Source organism: Pelecanus crispus, chromosome Z (genome assembly GCF_030463565.1).
Source record: "Pelecanus crispus isolate bPelCri1 chromosome Z, bPelCri1.pri, whole genome shotgun sequence".
NCBI lineage: Eukaryota > Metazoa > Chordata > Aves > Pelecaniformes > Pelecanidae > Pelecanus > Pelecanus crispus.
Genome location: NC_134676.1, coordinates 84,996,676 through 85,014,546, shown reverse-complemented (window position 1 = coordinate 85,014,546; position 17,871 = coordinate 84,996,676). Strand labels below are relative to the sequence as shown.

General features: G+C 38.4%; 1 protein-coding gene across 3 annotated transcripts in view; it reads left to right on the top strand.

Moving 5' to 3' along the window:
* Window positions 1-17,871, top strand: part of SKIC3 (SKI3 subunit of superkiller complex) — a 49,608-nt gene that overhangs the window by 6,549 nt on the left and 25,188 nt on the right. For all 3 annotated transcript variants that reach the window (XM_075725801.1, XM_075725800.1, XM_075725803.1), the window contains exons 8-25: window positions 916-1,014; window positions 1,110-1,218; window positions 3,030-3,170; window positions 4,875-4,976; window positions 8,433-8,566; window positions 9,232-9,318; window positions 9,408-9,511; window positions 9,627-9,753; window positions 10,986-11,165; window positions 11,979-12,103; window positions 12,553-12,806; window positions 13,637-13,739; window positions 14,544-14,720; window positions 15,686-15,830; window positions 15,998-16,076; window positions 16,196-16,257; window positions 16,381-16,437; window positions 17,520-17,588. In XM_075725801.1, the coding sequence (XP_075581916.1) occupies window positions 916-1,014; window positions 1,110-1,218; window positions 3,030-3,170; window positions 4,875-4,976; window positions 8,433-8,566; window positions 9,232-9,318; window positions 9,408-9,511; window positions 9,627-9,753; window positions 10,986-11,165; window positions 11,979-12,103; window positions 12,553-12,806; window positions 13,637-13,739; window positions 14,544-14,720; window positions 15,686-15,830; window positions 15,998-16,076; window positions 16,196-16,257; window positions 16,381-16,437; window positions 17,520-17,588 (2,154 nt within the window). The remainder of the gene's footprint in view (window positions 1-915; window positions 1,015-1,109; window positions 1,219-3,029; window positions 3,171-4,874; window positions 4,977-8,432; window positions 8,567-9,231; window positions 9,319-9,407; window positions 9,512-9,626; window positions 9,754-10,985; window positions 11,166-11,978; window positions 12,104-12,552; window positions 12,807-13,636; window positions 13,740-14,543; window positions 14,721-15,685; window positions 15,831-15,997; window positions 16,077-16,195; window positions 16,258-16,380; window positions 16,438-17,519; window positions 17,589-17,871) is intronic.

Here is a 17,871-nt window from a genome sequence, read left to right as displayed (position 1 = left end):
CAAGCTGTGGGCAACTTTTTGTTTAGTGTGCTTGTTTGGTAGCCTGCGCTCTGTGGTGCCTGTGTTCTCCTGAATGTAATGAGTCAAGAAATAAAAGGCTAGATTTCTGGACTAGAGCAGGGGGGAGGGCTGACAGCTAACCGTAGAGGATAGCAACCTAGGTTTTGTTGTACCAAGTCCTTCTTTGAATTGGGATTAGGTATGAAGAAGAATCTATGTTCTTACAAATTTTGCCTTCCTTTTACCCATCTTACGTTATGAAACAGTACATAGCTGCTTCCTCTCATACTAGACAATTAACATGGTTTGGATCCTATTTGAGTACTACTTTATAGTAAGGAACTTCCTTTGTGACTTTCTCTGTTCACAGTACTAGCGTAAACTTAATGAGTAGGATCCATATAATAACATGTAACTATCCACTTAACTGTGGAAGGGCTGGAAGGAATGTCCTATGAGGAGCAGCTCAGGACTTTGGGCTTGTCTAGTTTGGAGAAAAGGAGGCTGAGGGGCGACCTCATTGCACTCTGCAGCTTACTGAGGAGGGGATGTGGAGAGGGAGGTACTGAGCTCTTCTCCCTGGTATTCAGGGACAGGACATGTGGGAATGGTTCACAGCTGCATCAGGGGAGGTTCAGACTGGACATTAGGATGGATTTCTTTACCGAGAGGGTGGTCAAACCCTGGGACAGGCTTCCTGCAGAGGTGGTCAATGCCCCAAGCTTGTCAGTGTTTAAGAGGCATTTAGACAATGCCCTTAATAACAGGCTTTATCTTTTGGCCAGCCCTGAAATGGTCAGGCAGTTGGACTAGATGGTTGCTGTAGGTCCCTTCCAACTGAAATATTCTGTTCAATGAAGATGACATTTTCCTACTGTCATTGCTTGTTGCACTCCTAATTATTTCTTATTTCAGCTTTTGACTGCATTTGAACATGCGGTGAACTCTGCTGACACTGTTCCTGGTGAAGATCACCAAAATCTCTACAAGGACTTTATTCAGTGCTTGTCAAAAGTAAGGTTATGTTAATCTGTCTTCATCAGTGAATAGATGTAATATTCCACACCTGATAATTCACATAAATAACTATTTGGTTTTTTCCTTTCAAGTTTCCTCATGAAACAGCTAGGTTGGAAAAGGCCTGTAATGATATGATGGCTTTGTATCCTACTGTGAGTTATCCTTTAGAAGTACTTTGCTTACACTTTATTCAATCAGGTGAGTAGGATGGAGTTGGAAATTTTGGGGGTTTAAAAGACTTCTTTTATAGTTAGTTTTGTGACAGTCTCTTTACAAGTTTTTACCCTTCACAACCCAATACAAGTACCCTATTTACTTTTATGTTATATTTCTGCTTGTTTGGAAATGAAAAGCGTTTGGTCCTATGCCTTGCTATTTCCTAGCTCTGTAACTGAGTGGTGACTGTAAATTGGCTAAAATCTTCTGCAAGTTAAGTCCAACTCTGGCAATGTACAAAGTCACAAAGAAAGAATGTTTTACACAACTCAAAAGCAGCCTCTCCAGATAAATGAAGGTTAGCTTCTTAAGCCTAGAAGAGGGAATGGAGAAAGTTAACCAGTGCACTAAGGCTGAGGATGGGCTACACTTAGGCTATTCTTGACAGAGAAAATCTCTCTTGGTGAAAAAAACAAACATATTTGTGAAACTTTCTTCAAAAGAATGCCTGGTGAATAGGGAATAAACAGATCTGTCTAGATACATGTCCAAAGTAGAAAAGGAGAATCTCTGAGGAAAAAAAACCCAAACACGGTACGTTCAGTACTGCAGCGATCTGAAGGTATACAACTGCTATTTTCAGTAGTTCACTAAACATTATTGTGGTACTGTTGGACACTTTCTCAGCATTTTCAAAGATTACCAAATTTTGGTCTTTCATTTTATCATTTAAGGCATCAGAAGGTGATTTTATTTCTTTTTAAAACAAGGAAAGAAAATCAGGAAGAAAACCCCTCTGGTTTATATAAAGAGAAATAACTTTCAGCTTAGGTAGAAGAATGCCTTTTCCAGTTTTGAAGGTAGGCTTCATGGAATACTGTAGCAACATAAAACAAGAGAGAGTTTTTCACTTTGATTTGAAAGGTTGAAGACAAATGAGGCCCAGACTCTCATTTCCACTTGAGAATGCTTTACAGTTTGGAGAAACATGCAGAAACTAATTTCCAAAGGAAAAGGAGCATCTGGCTGGCACAGTTCTTATATACCAATGCTCTAACAACATCTCACCATCCCACAGCCGTCCTGGTATGAAGAAGATGATGCTTAGGTTTTAGTAAGGCTATTTATATCTGAGGCATTCCAAAGGTGTCATAGTCCTTCATGCCCCAAACTTGCGGGCTTGTAACTCAGATGCATTATTAGTCACCTTTCTAAAATGCAAATCAAAGTCAATCTTTATGTCAACTGAGTCCATAATTTTTTTAAAGAAAACAGTAGTTCAGAGACTGTTGATGCAAGTCACAACAGTTGCTTTAAGCAAGAACTGCCAAGTCTGCAATCACAGCTAAACATAAGTGTAAAAGGTTAGTGGCATCAGTTAAAATTAAGCCAAGACATCAAATTACGTGGTTTGACAGTGAGACAGTTTCAGCAAGCTCACCACAGCAAATTTGTAGGTACACAAGGCCTACTCTGGAACAAAATTATTTTGATTTGTTTGAGGCAGATACTGACATGTGGGCATTCAGCTGGGCTTACATGAAAAGCATATGAAGGAATTAGTTTCTATTAATAAAGGAAGTACACCTGTACTAATTTAACATGAGTGGTTAAAAATTCAGGTTTCAAACTGACAGTTTATTGTGTTTGGTGGTACTGGGTTATTTAGATTACTGCTTAGTTTGATTTTAGGGGTGGAGGGTGGTAAGTATGTAGTACCTTTGGAAAAAAAATCTGTTAATAAATACATTACTTTGAGCTCAAAGGGTAAGGGTCGTATTTATGTAGATAAGGTATCCTGCTGCATTTTTTTTCCATAAAATTCCATAAAATATTTCTTTTTCTGAAACTAGGTACTTTGTCAGAAGAAGCCTTGCACTGTTTTTCTAGGCTTTTGGAGATGGACGCAAGCAGTGGTCCAGGCATCATTGGTTTTGGTGTAAGATGCCTCCAAGAAAAGAAATACAAGGAGGCTGTTAAGAGTCTTACTGAAGGTAACTGTGTAATATGAGGTATAAGTACTCTATCACTTGAACACCAGCTAGTTTATGGTGGATATTTTGGGAATCTTATACTTGCATAGTACTTTGTCAGTTCTAAGACCAGCTAGATTTTAAAAGAATACTGAATGCTTTCTCTGACTGGAGATTGAATTTTTTTTAAATATAGCTTAAGGTATAAAATCTCTGAAGTCTGTCATTGCTATTATAGTCAGCTCTGTAGTATTTTAGTGTGATCAAGTTTAAACTTTTTTTCAGTCTGACTCTTATTGGGGAAATACCTAGATGAAGCAGAAAATACAGCAACAGCAGTTAATGAAGGAATGTGGAATTTATAAAGTAAAATATAATGCAGCTATTCTAATCTAGTCACTGCATTTCTATACCCGAACAAAAATGACTTCCCTTTAAAGTTACATGATTTTAAGACCTCTTTAACACTTACATTGGGTAAACACTTATATTGGGTATCTGAAAAGAAATATCGGAGGATTTTTTTTTACAGTTGCCAGAATTGGTGAAGAGTTGGCTTACTAATCTGTAATTATTTTGCTTGTATTGAAATGGAAAAGCTCCTTGAAAATTATTCAAAAGTATACTACTGGGAGATTAGCACTCTCCACTCTCACTGTGCTGGCCATGGATAATTCAAAACTGCTTACTGAGAAAGCTGGGTAAATATGCATTTGGGATCTAAGCAATCAAGAGTCAGTCAGGCTATGCTGTGATATCCTGCATCCTTTCACCCAGGTTTAGAAAAAGATTGTTTCTGAAATCAGATTTTGGAATATTCCACAATATTCTGCAGTAGCTTACCCACAGTAAAATAACACGTCTTGCCTAAAATCTGAAATAAAAATCTGAGGTGCTTAAGGGGAAAAAGTCTTCCATGGAAGGCAAATTCTTCTGGCTTAATAAATGGCCATTGGAGGGTTTGACAAAACACACACCCTGTTTTTGACAAAAGATACATCTCCCAAATAATTTCATTTATTTATTTTTACTTTTACATGTAATACTCTGCTCATGAACGGGAGAATGCAAAGGACAAGGCTCTTGATATCAGCAGAAATGTCTAAAGCTTGGAAATGATGTCTTTCCCAGTAAGCCAAGTGTTTGCATTTTAGGCACTGAAGCTTCAAGGCATTATTTAGTAGTAATATATATATGTGTATGTATCTCAGAAGACTCAAAATTCAGTTTTATTACTGAATCTTTAGCCAAGTTTATCAGGAAATTTCAGTGAACACTTGCCATCATTTTTTTTGCTGTCTTGAAGTTCTGTAGGCCTTCTCCAGTTTCTAAGAAAAACTTTATAAAGTGGTCTGCAGGCTGCTTCTGTTAATATCTGATCAAAGTGAAGGATTTTTTTCTTTTTGAACCAGAGGTGCACCTTAAGCCAGTGTTGTGTATTTCCTCACTTTTTCCCCTTTTTCTTTTCTGTGTATGTGATGTTATATGCAAAATTAAGCCTAACAGAAGCTTACGTGCTTCTTAGTCTTTGCCTTACTGCATGGAGGCCTGTATGTCTAAAACAGTTTAAAATAAGACTCAAATAAAAAATTATCTGCAAGTCTTATTATCTGATTGATAATATGTATTTGATGGTATGTGGCAATATAACATCTGCCAGCTACAGTGTCTTTGCAGCCCTAAGCAACTTTTTTTAGTGCCTTTTTTAAACTCTTCTTTCATTAGGTTTGCAGAAGACTAGCCAGTGTCCAGCAGCATGGCATTATTTGGCAGAGGCACAGATGAAAATTCACAAACACGGGGATGCTGTCCTGTCCTGCAATCAAGGTAACTGCCCGCTAATTGAAAGAGCAAATGGAGGGGTATGCCACTGTATGTAGTCCAGCCAATGTGGGCTCTGCATGGTAGGTCTGAATTAGCAGCAGTCATAGTCCTTTGTTTTGTGTAGTCTCACGGCTTGTGCTGGCATCCCCTGCTCCTCTTGATTTGTGACAGCTGAAAAGTACCTTGTGCTGCTTAGTCTCAGGAAAAGAGAAAACACTTGGCTAATCAGAACCAGAAAGCTGTCTGATGGTTAATATTTAGGAGTTTTGCATGTTCTGATGTGCTGCTTCAGCTAGTGTTTGACCAACTCCACCAAACAGCAGATGATTGCCTGAAATGACAAGTGTAGGTGTCACAAATTTTTAGTCTGGTAGACTTCATATTTAGACTTAAAAGGTAAGATTTTAATGAAGTTAATGTAAAATGCAGAAATGTTGTGCAGTACCACTGCATCTTAAGAAACCTCACTGAGTGTAATTCTTCATCCATGCTAGCTGGGAATGAGGGCAGTATTTATGGTCTAGTGATGCACATGTAATCTGAATAGAGCCGTTGTCTGATGGTTATAAATTAAGCGGCAGCCAAAGTGAACTTTTTTCTGATAGGGACAAATGCAACGAAAGACTTCTTAAGAAAGACTTGAAGAGGTGAAAGTATGCAGACCTGGCTATGTATGCAGTCATGGGAAATTATTAAAAGCAAGGGGAAGTACTTGCCAGTGAGGCAGATTCAGAAGGCCTATACATTTGCACGGAAGAAATGCTGAAAACAGAACAGAGTAGTCAAAAAGAAATTTGTTGCAGAAAGAATGAAAATGAGGTGATTCTTTTCCCATCTGTGTTCAGAGAGGAAGAGCTCAGGGTGAATTCTAAACCATGACCCTTCTTTTCAGGGGATTCATCAAACAACTTCTCTGTGATGGCAGCATTAATAGAAGTTGCTATAAAACAAGACAAGAAAAATTAGCATTAAAGAACTATGAGATACCAACCTAGGAATTGACTGAGGAACATGGAAATGAAATTGCTGAAGTACTAAGGGGTTTATGTGATTGCTTGCTTAAACTGTCTTGGCAACCAAATGCTTGGAGGCAGATAGCATGACCCTAACTTTTAGAAAGGATTCTAGGAAAGATCAGGGAAACCACCGACAAGTCTGATATGTTCAGTGGTTGAATTAGTTAAAACTGAAAGAATGGAGATAGGGAATTTATGTACAAAAATTATTCTGGGGGATAGACAGTATGGCTTTTGTAAAGGAATTTTTTTAGAACTCCTTGAGGTAGTTTACGAGTGCATAGCTAAGGGAGATGTGATACAGTCTTCTCTGATTTCCAGGTGGTAATTGGTATGATCTCTTACAAGACTGTTAAGGAAACTAAGCAGCCTTGGGTTAAGAAGTAGAGTTGTGACATTGACTGGTTTTTGTCAGTTTTAAATTAAGCTAAAAGCTAGAGCACAGTATAGTAATAACATCTGCTTTCAGGCTGGAAGGAGGTGTCCCTGGCATTTTCACCGATACCTGTATTGCTCATCCTCTTTTCTAGTGCTTTATGAATGTTGAGTAATGAGGTTATGAAGTTTGGTGCTGTTCAAAGACCACAAAACTCTGAAAGGAGATTACCAGAGTGGGTAACTAGGTGTTAAAATCACGAATAAAATTCTGTAGTCTTAAATGCAAAATCATTAGTTGTGGGAAGAAATGTTCTCACAAAGCTGTCCTACAGTCTTGTTGAAGGTCCTCATTTTGTATGAAAAAACAGGACTGTTTCTTTCCCCTTCTATGCTTTACAGGCAAGTCAAATATTAGGAATTACAGGGAAGGGAATGGGTAGTGAAACAGAGCACCAGCATGCAGTTGATTTAAGAACTTTAGCAACATGGTGAAATCTCTGTGCAGTCGTGGTACCTATCCACCCCTTCTCGAAAAGAAAATTATAGCAGTAGTTAATAGACTAGTAATAAGGTTGATCAAATGTATGGAAGATGCAGCATATGAGAACAAGTAATAGCCTGTAAAGTCCTTTTCCAGCCTGGAGAAGAGATGATTTTGAAATCTGTGTGTCGTGGTTTAGCCCCAGCCAGCAACTAAGCACCACGTAGCTGCTCGCTCACTCCCCCTGCCCCGATGGGATGGGGGAGAGAATCAGAGGAGTAAGAGTGAGAAACACTCCTGGGTTGAGATAAGAACAGTTTAATAATTGAAATAAAGTAAAATAGTAATGCTAATAGTAACAGTATAATAATAATAATGATACATGAAGCAAGTGATGCACAATGCAATTGCTCACCACCCGCCGACCGATACCCAGACAGTTCCCGAGCAGCGATCACTGCTCCCTGGCCACCCCCCCCCCCCCCCAGTTTCTATACTGGGCATGATGTCATATGGTATGGAATAGCCCTTTGGGCAGTTTGGATCAACTATTCTGGCTGTGCCCACTCCCAGTTTCTTGTGCGCCTGGCAGAGCATGGGAAGCTGAAAAAGTCCTTGACTAGCATAAGCAGTACTTAGCAACAACTAAAAACATCAGTGTGTTATCAACATTCTTCTCCTACTAAATCCAAACCACAGCACTATGCCTGCTACTAGGAAGAAAATTAACTCTATCCCAGCCGAAACCAGGACACTGTGACATTGCAAGTGATGTGGAAGACAAAGATCAAGTGTTTCGTTTTCCTGTGTGAGGTCTAGTAACAGATGAAACTAGAAGCTGGCAGGCTCAGAATGAACAAAATAAGTTTTGTTTCTCAGTGCAAGGTGTAAGTTAAGCTGTTGTGCCATGCTAAAAGATGCTGTTGTTGCAAAAAGTTTCCTTGAGTCCAAAGAATATGTGGAAAGCAGGAGAATTCTGGGGAGGCATTGCTTTATGCTTGGCCTGTCTTACTGCCTGTATCAAGTCAGACAAAGGTTCATCATATATGAAAATAAATATAGTTAATTGAGTTATTCAGAAAGTTCTTGCCTTTGGAGAATTGCTGAAGCTCAACAGACATGGCCTCATTCTGTGAGCTGAGATTATACTGTGTATTGGAGAAGTAATCGCTACTGTGTAGAAAGGTACAAAGTTACTTTTGCACAGGCACAGACTTAAATCCCTGGTTTCAGTAATATTTTTTTCTTTAAACACTAAAGTGTGAAACACCTTGTTTATTGAAAGGTCATTGATCGGAAAAATGTAGCATTACATTTATAAGGCCAGCAGCTAGAAAGCAGTCGGTCTCCCCATGTCTGAGAGGACCTTTCTAAAACTGCTTTAACTTTTAAACTTGAATGGATAGAAATTTTACAGAACAGTTTCTTCAACATGGGGGAGAGCAGTCAAAAAATTGTTTTATTAAGTGGTGCTCTATTAGACTGAAAAATTGTAATTAACAAGTTAAAAAAAATGGGAATAGTGGTGCTATTTGTAGTCCCTTTTTCTGTTTTTACTTGATGAAACTTTTCTCTTGTCAACAGCTCTGGAGGTTCTTGGAACTCCTGAGGGTCCTAGTCTTCGGTGGAAGAACCTTATCCTTCAGTTGAAAGCAGAGGCTTTGATTAAAATAGCTGATGCTGATGCTGCAGAAGAAGCCATTAAAGCACTTGAGCAGGTATTTTCATTGACTAAAATGTATGTATTTTTTTATTTTAAGAAGTGCTCTCATCTTTTGGTCCTAAAAACTCAAGCTGTTTATTTCTCCCCTTGCCTCCTTTTTACGTTCTGTGTGGTTTAGACAACTCCTACCAACTATTGTGTAGTCCAGACACTCCTTCTTTCTCTTTTTAGGCTTTGCTACAGCTCTTTTTCACTCACAGTTTTGATTTTAGAAGCTGTGACTTTTGACCTTGTCTGGTCTTGCTCAGTGCTGCTGGGTTCTTGCTAGTTCTATGGCTGATGTTCATCTTAATTTGATTTATTGTTAGAATCCTACTCCCCATGTCCTTCATTCACTTGTCATTAGTCATGAACAAGAACCTATTACTTCAAGATTGAATAGTTAAGCTTTAAGCAGAAGTTGCTTCCCCACTTTATTGCCTCACAGTTTCCCGTACACTACTTCTTTGCTGTTGGGACTTCTGTACCTTTGTCCTTGCTCTCTGCAATCTTCTGCCTGTTCTCTGTTAAAATTATTCTATCTAAGGCTTCTCAAGAGTATTCTGTCTAAAAGTTTTCTTGTCTTTAACTTTATGCAGTCTGCCTGCTTTTGACACCATGCGTGGATTTCTTAATCTGGGGAGAGAATAACTTGGTCATGTCTATTACTTGGTTTTCTAGATTGTGGATGCAAGCAGTGATCCAGTGGTTCTAGCTATCAGAGGTCGGGCTTACCTAAACAGAGGTTTAATGGATCAGGCTTCCAAGGTCAGTGCTGTATTGTCATTCCTGTAAGCTAAGTAGAATTCTTGGTTTCATAGAGGAAATAACTAGGGAAGAATGACATCCTTTTGCAGATCTCACAAGAGCTTCTGTTGTCCCACCCTAATCTGGCTGAGTCCCATGCTCTAGAGGGTTTCATCCATTATTCCCAAAAGAACTATGAACAGGCGGAAAGAAGGTAGATTTATGGTTTTTTTCTTTCCTCTAACAGGGAAATGTGGGGGGAGAGTCGAACATAGTGTTTTGCACTTTTTGAGAGTTTGTCTGATCTGACCTCTGTTCGTTTTATTTAGTTTTCTAAATGCTATTGGAAAAAAGGCTGAAACTGCAGAGTATCATCAGTACCTGGGGCTCACGTACTGGTTCATGAGTGATGAGACAAAAAAAGACAAGGGAAAAGCACTCACTCAGTTCTTGAAGGTAAAGGCAGCTTTAACTATTCATGTAGAATTAATGTTTTCCTGTATCAGAAACCGAATCTGGAAAATAGGGTGACTGGAGTGACAGACTTGAACATTCTGCTTGTTACCATTTACAAGCCTTCAGAGCCTGTAAACCAAGTTCAGCTGTGCAAAAATGCATTGCACAGAGCTGTGCAGTTGCCTGGAATCTCCCTGCTTTTGTTTTCTTCTTTTCACCTAATTCTTGAGGCCTTTGATTTAGCCAAACGTAGCGGTGATTCTCTCAATCTTCTCTCCTTGAGGGCTGTGAAGTCAAGGCCTCTAGATAACCAGCACAGGTCTTTGAAGACATTGTAAAATGGGGAGGGCAAAATTCAAATTGGAAAAAAAGTGAGGAAGGGAAAAAGATGAGTGGTGTTAGAGTTTCAGTGTCTGTCCAACAAAGTTAGTGTGCAAAACCTCACAATTTATATACTTTTCCTGATCTTTGGGGTTTTGGTGATTGTGGCTTTTTCTCTGAACATGGGTAAGAATGTGAATCCAAAAGATTTAGTCTGACATCTTTATTGGGAACTTGGAAATATTCAAAATAAGATCCTAAACATTGTAAACTCACCATGTAGCTTCATGACAGGTGTTGGCAACTCAAATCATTGCCTACTGGTTTACACTTCAATAACAGCAGAGTGTACTGCAGAATGTAGTTGAAGTGAAGAATACTTTTAGTTCTAAACCGTTTTATGTGAGCTGCTTATTATTATTATTATTATTATTATTATTATTATTATTATTATTATTGTCAAAGCTGCTTTCTGCTGCTTGGGGGCTGTGGGTTTCTTAAGTATAAACAAATCTGCCAAGTGTATCTAAAAAGGAACTTAAACTTTAGAAAAGGCTAGAGTTAATTGTGATGTAAGAAGGTAAGAGTATGAGCATAATGGTTGAAATTGAGTAGGAGATGAAAATGATGGGATGTAGTAAGGAATTGTTTTCTCCTAGCATAACTAGCTTGTTATTTCTTCATGTACAAAATGCTTTGTGTCATGAGGTTTGTAGCAGATTCTGCGAATATTTAAAGCTCCATTAATCTCTGAAATCTTAAAATAAAGTTTGACTACTCAGATATATCACAGAAGGAGCTTAAGTAAGTTAATAAACAGAGATTGAGCAAGTAGTTATCACTGGACCAGCTGTATCATCAGTATAATCCTTCAAAATGCTGTCTTATATTGTGTTCATATTTCCTTATAGGCTGCAAAATTGGACAGCTACTTGGGAAGTGTCTTTTGTTATTTAGGTAACTACTACAGAGACATTGCTGGGGACAAAAGTAGAGCTCGTGGTTGCTATAAAAAGGCTTTTGAACTGGATGGAACTGATGAAGAATCTGGAACAGCAGCTGTAGACATAAGCGTGGAACTTGGAGACATGGTATTGTACATTCAGGGCTTTGGATTACTGCTGGTTTTTTTTTCTGTTAATCCTGCTCTTTGAGGAATCGCTTCAGGTTTCCTCTGTATTTGAGAATAAGATCTGAAAACAGATGTTCTGTCATTGCTTAGCAGTTTTCATAGTTGGACCTGCTTCAGTTTTATGCTTCAATTCCAAATTAAATCTATGTGGGGAGAAGGGAAGGGGAACCAAGCATGACATTGTAGTCGTCACACGTGTGATTTAGGTGAAGGATTTTTTCACTAGGAAACATGAAGAGAAAGTTAGTTTTCTTTTCATATTTAACTTGTACCACTTCTTTTCTCCATCTCCACCTTGCTCCTTTCAGGAAAAGCATGCAAAGTCATCAGAACATTTTAAAAAATATTTCTTATGTAGCAATGTATAAAAAGTGTGTGATAATTACAGAGCAAGTGTAACCCATACCTTGACAGACTCCATTGGAATATCTGGAAAGTAAGTCTAAGTGTCTGACTTGCTGCAAATACTTGTATCCTTCTCTAGTTTTTAAAAAAAAAACAAAAGTCTCTACAAAACTGCAGGAAGCTACTGTCTATTTGCACAGACAGGTACATAAGAAATAATCACGTCTTCAGATGTGGTAATTTCCTCCTCTAATCTGCCACTCAGCCTGCCAGCTTTAAAGAGCCCTTGTAACATTGCTTCATTACAGTAATTAACAGATTAGACAGTTTAATGGTTTGCTGGATTAGGAGTATTCCTCTTCAACAAGAACTTTGTTCTTTACACATATCTATGTTTACTAACCTGGCATTGTTGGTGTTTTGTTAGGACACTGCTCTGTCGATTCTGAATGAGGTAACTGAAAAAGCGAGTACTGGTACAGCAAAATGGGCCTGGCTTCATCGTGGACTTTACTACCTGAGAACTGGTCAGCCGTCACAAGCAGTGGCAGAGTAAGATAACTAGTGGTTGGTTTAAGCCATTTTCTATAAATCCCAATAAAACAGTCTTTGATCTTAGCAAGTTTTGCAAATAAGTTGGCTGATTATAGGGTGGCTTGTACTAAACAATGGGAAGTGGGTCTGAGCAAGCTGTGTCTATCTTCAGTTCCAGAATTAGCAAAACGTAGTCTTTTCGGCATAGCAGCATACTGCTCTAAGAAGACTGGTGACAGGCTTGTCATAGACAAGCACGGTATAGCACTGAATAATGAGCCAAGATTAGGTACAATGTCTAAACTTGTATAATGTCCTCTGAAGATGAAAGCATTACTACGCTGTGTTTAAAAGTCCTGTATAATTGTGCGTTTGTGTCCTGAGAATATACAATGTGAGGAAATAATTTGTTTATGTTAACTTGTGTCACCTTTTATTTAAATAAATTTATACCTTTATATCTTCAGTTTGCAGGCAGCCCTCAGGGCTGATCCAAAGGATTCCAACTGCTGGGAGTCTCTAGGGGAGGCTTACTTGAGCAGAGGTAGCTATTCCACAGCTCTAAAATCCTTCAGGAAAGCAAGCGAGCTGAACCCAGAGCTCGTATACAGCATTTACAGAGCTGCAGCAGTTGAGCAGATTCTAGGCAAATACGAAAATGCTATAGCTACCTATCAACAAATCTTAAAGAAGACAGAAGACTATGTGCCTGCACTGAAAGGTAGTATGTCCGAATTTGAAAGCGTTAACTCTTTCTCCCTCTACACACTGTAGTGCTTCGGTCTTGTGGAGAGGTTCTTGGTGTATTGAGGTTTTCCTGCATGGAAGGATAGGGTTGGATTTGCGGTATGTAGAGCACTGTGATCCCCTGCATGAAAGCTCCTGTCTAGTAGCCTGCAAACATCTGAAGAGCTCTTAAATCGTGGTTTATGGGAGTGCTACTGCCAGGCAGAATCGCTGCTGGTGCCAGCAAGAGTATAAACCAAGCAGTTACCGTGTTGGTTCCAAAATGCTAGAAATTGTGGCATTAGATGCAGTTCCTTTTTAAGAGATGGATTTATTTCCATATGAAGTAAATTCTTACATAAATAGGATTAAATAATGTTGATTTCAAGCCTTCTTCAAAGAGGACTTTGCCTGTTGCCTACCTTGACATTCATTCTTCTTTTTGTGTTTTGGCAATGATTTTTGATTTGTGTGAACTGAAAGTTCGTGTATTTGTCAAAGACTTACCAATGCAGAGCAGATTTCTCAGCTGGGCTTTAGTTAATATTTGAGGACAAACCCAAAGGTTAAATGCTGTGGTTTTTTATATTTAATTAGGTTTATTATAATAGTCAGGTTACAGTTCAGACTTGACAAGGTAGGTTAAAAGCAAAGTCTCTGTTGTGAGCGTTGTGGGTCTTTTGATTTTGGCATAGCATGTGCAGGGTGTGAGTTTCTATATCAAGCAGAACACTGAGCAGGCTTCTGCCCTCCCACCCTACCTCCTTTATCAAGCATATTGTAAAAGTATCTTTTTTGATAGCAGATATTTTCTCTTGTTTTCAGGACTTGGTGAGTGCTATCTCATGCTGGGAAGATCAGCCCTTGATAACTATCTTGATAGGAAGGCTGTGGATTACATAGAGCAGGCTCTTGAATTTTTTACAAGGTTAGTACTAAATATTCAGTTATTTAATTTCCACTAGGATTCTGGGTTGACAGGCAGGAGAATAGGTGTTAAGTGTTTGAGGATTTTCAGTTAAAATAAATCGAATAGACCAGGCTTCTAATCTAGAAGTAAGAATATGCTTATTGAAAATGGTTTGAATAATGCATTCTGGACTTTAGCTGCTTAAATGAATGGTAATGACAGAATTTTGGTTTTTCTGTTTAAAGATACAGACTCATTTGATTGTAACACAAGTGTGAAATGACACACAGTTCTCTCTAGCTGTCTCCCTGTATATATGGGGCTGGGAAGAGGGGATTTCTACCAAAAATGGTGGATGAGAGGAGATTGTTCCTTCCCTCCCTCAATCTTTTTGTTTTGCATTTCATACAAAATGCTTTAGTGTCCTAAATGTTGGGATAGCTGCTGTTACAGGAGAAGGTCCATCAGGTTTCTGCAGATGAGTCATGTCTTGTAATGTAACATGACAGTGCTCTGAAATGCAAAAGTGAGGGTAGTCAGCTGACGTGTTGATAGATAATGGCTAATTTGCAGAACTGATTCAGTCCCAACAAAGTTGGGATACATTGTCATTTTGTAGATTCTCCTTTTTTTGGTTATTTTTGGCCTTTTAGACCTATAGCTTGAATAGGAAGAAAACTGAATTTAAAAAAACCAAACCAGCTCATTGATTAATTACATTTGAGTTTGTGCCACTCTTCAAAGTGGTGAACTTTCTTTCAGAAAAGGGTATTGAAGTGTCTGAATGGGTGTTGTGCGGGTTTTCTGTATCATTAATTACAGGGCTACAAAGCACCGTCCTGATGTATCTTGCCTCTGGAAACTGCTTGGAGATACGTGTACTAGTGTGCATGTTATTTCACCAGCCAAAGTGAATGTTCAAGTTCTAGGATCCCTTCTGGGTAAAAATGCAGGCAAACAGATACTGAAGAAAAGTGAACTGCTCAGACTGGGAGGAAGGTAATCATTTTTTATTATCAAGAGCTTCTATGCAGCTTGAGACTCTATAGTGTTTGAAGTATTCTAGACTATTTCATTTCTAGAAAATGAAAGACATGCTAATCTGTCGACACCTGCATATTGAGCAAAGATTAATGAGGTGGTAAATAGCGTCTCACGCTTTTTTGAAATTACACTGCTCATTTTAGAATAATTTTGCTGGATTAGCCATAGTGGCTGTCAACACTTCATCTAGCACCTGCTCTTCTTGTTTCTGTCTCCAGAGCGTGGCTACATACTGCCTGTCATTCAACAAATTGTGCCTCTTTAAATGGAGTTATTGCAGTAGTTGCTAACTAATTCTCCCAGGACTACTAAAGTCCAAGATAAAACACTGTAAGCTTTCTGTCTGTACTTCTTTCTTATAAAAATGTCATTAATTCTTGCCCTAGATATAGGGTCTAGAGTACATTGGAAGAGGGAGTTTCTTGTTTCTGGCCCTGGAAGCTGATGATGGTAGAAGATATCTGTAGTATTTCTGTAGCCTCTTCTGTGACTGTCTCTGAGCTTTGTGCAGTAGGATGTGTAAGGCAGGAAAGGCAGCTGCTTAGTAAATCTCAGCCATGATATGTGAAGTTACCTACTGCCTAGAGCAAGTCTTATTAACTGTAAAAATGACTGATGTTTGTTTTAAGTAAAAACATGCATATTGCAACTGACACAACTTTGATTTAACGCACATCTGTGGCTTCACAAGTGGTGGGCACTACAGACTGCCTTTAGACCAGGATAGATTCTGTGAATATAACTGTCTGAGTGAAAATGGGTTAGTTGTTGTTTGCTTTCCATTCTTGTCTGGTTTTGTTTGTATTTATGCATGTTTGCTTGGTTTAGGTTTTTAAGCACTCTATTGAATGTTTTTTCAGCTTTCTGCTCTTCATGTAGAGAGGCTTGGAATAATGCTTCTGTGATTCATGTTTCTGTAGGTGTTACGGCAGAGCTTTAAAACTGATGCCTTTGCCTAGCATATGGTGTGATCTTGGAATAAATTATTATCGACAAGCAGAGCACCTCACTGCAGTGGGCACTGACATGAATGAGATTAGTGAACTGCTAGAGAAGTCTTTACAGGTATTGCCTGTTTATCATGTTACATTTTTTAAAATTTAAATTGGTGTTGGTGCTTGTCTGCATACTCTCTCTGTCTTCAATAAAACCTACATCTCTGAATAAGTAAGTACATAAAGTCTTAATTTTTGCTCTTCTAGTGATATAATCCACATTTGATTTTCTTCCAGTGTCTCAAAAAAGCTGTGAGGCTTGACAGCAAAAATCATCTTTATTGGAATGCACTTGGTGTAGTTGCTTCCTGTAGTGGTAAGTCTTCAGCAAAACCCCTAGCTCCATAATAGCCTAAATTAGAAGGCAACTTGACTAATGGTGTTTATGAAATTCAGTTAGATCTAGCTCTCCTTTTTTCTTTTTTCCCCCTGCAGCTATTGGGAATTATGCTCTTGCTCAACATTCGTTTATCAAATCTGTTCAAGCTGAGCAAATTGTAAGTGCTGTAGGCAGCTGCCATCTGTTTCAAGTGGGCATTTAAAACTTTTTTCCCCTGATGCAGTGTTATTTTTGAATATAGTAATAATACACTGGTTTTAACTTTATTTGTTCTGTCTAGAATGTTGTTGCCTGGACCAACTTGGGGGTTTTGTATCTGGCAACTGGAAACATTGAGGTAACTCTTTCCCATCCTTAAATATAGTTTCCTTTTTTTTTTTGTTTAAAGGGAGTGTATGGGGGCGGGATTGTGGGCAAACAGTGAAGAACATCCCTCTCAGATAGAAGAAACGTACTTCCTTTGAATGAAATAAAAGTGGCACCTGTACCTTACTTGAAGCATGCAAATGAATTAAATATTTGTTCTGGAGGGGATAAATTAACTTCTGAATAGGTGAGGTTGCTTTCCAAGCAACTGGATGGAATGAAAAGTATTTGGAAGGACTGAGAAGTAGTTAATCAAACCAATACACACCAGGTTTGACCAAGAACTCTTCTTAACTCTAAGTCATAAACTGAACTTTGAGTTCAAGTTTCCTATAGGTAGCTACTTTCTGCTCATCAGCATGTCATGATTTACTGTAATTCTGTCTAACCTTCAGAGCTTCTCTGGAGAAAAATTAGAGTACATCTTAAGTGAAGTCCAGAGTTCTCATGCAGCTAAAACTACATCCTGTCCTATTTGCTGGTCAGAATTACAGAAATTGTGTTTAATTGGAAATGTGATGGTCCGAATTATTCTTAATAAAAATAACTTGATACTGCAGACTGCTTACTGCTAAGACTACTAATGCTAAGACTTTGTCCACCTTATGCCATGTTGCGGCATAAGCAATCCATAGAGAAAAGATAATTTGTGGGTGGTAATTGGTTTTACCATTTTGAAAATGTATTTGTTTAACTGTTTGCATGAAGGAAACGCAAATTTCTAAAACTGGATCCTGCAAGAGTCGGATTTTAAAATATTAATTGTTCTGAGAGGTAATCTAGCTGCTGAACTGTTTTAAGAAGGAAATATACTTGGAAGGGAGGGGAACTTTGATCTTAAAAAAAAAAAAAATCTTTACAAGATAAGACTAAACTGGTTTATTTCTCTAGGCAATGCATTGTTCTTTATGGCACAGTAGATGTATTTAGTAGTGATGTAATTTTGTCTATGAAATCTCTTCCAATACTACTGCATGTCAATACCCGTATGCTCAAAAGTGCTCTGTTACCATACCAGACAGTACAATAGCACTGTTGTCTTTGGTTCTACAGCAAGCTCATGAAGCCTTCAAGGTAGCCCAGTCTCTGGAGCCTTCTTACTTATTGTGTTGGATTGGGCAGGTAAGATGACAAAAAGTCATAATACTGTGTGCCAAAACCAGTTGTTAGTCAGAGGACTTGGACTCTATCATAATAATTGGCACTTAAGCATGTTCCTGAAAATTAAATGTTTTAAGTAAAGGGAGCTTCTACTTCCCCTGAGGGTGGATGGGACTCTTTGTTTCCATAGTGCTAATACAATGGAAGCTACATTTATCAGATATCTTTATGTAATGTTTTTCTGGCTGATGTTGTGAATTCTATAAGAAACTAGCTATTGAAAAAACAATCACTGTCCTCTGAG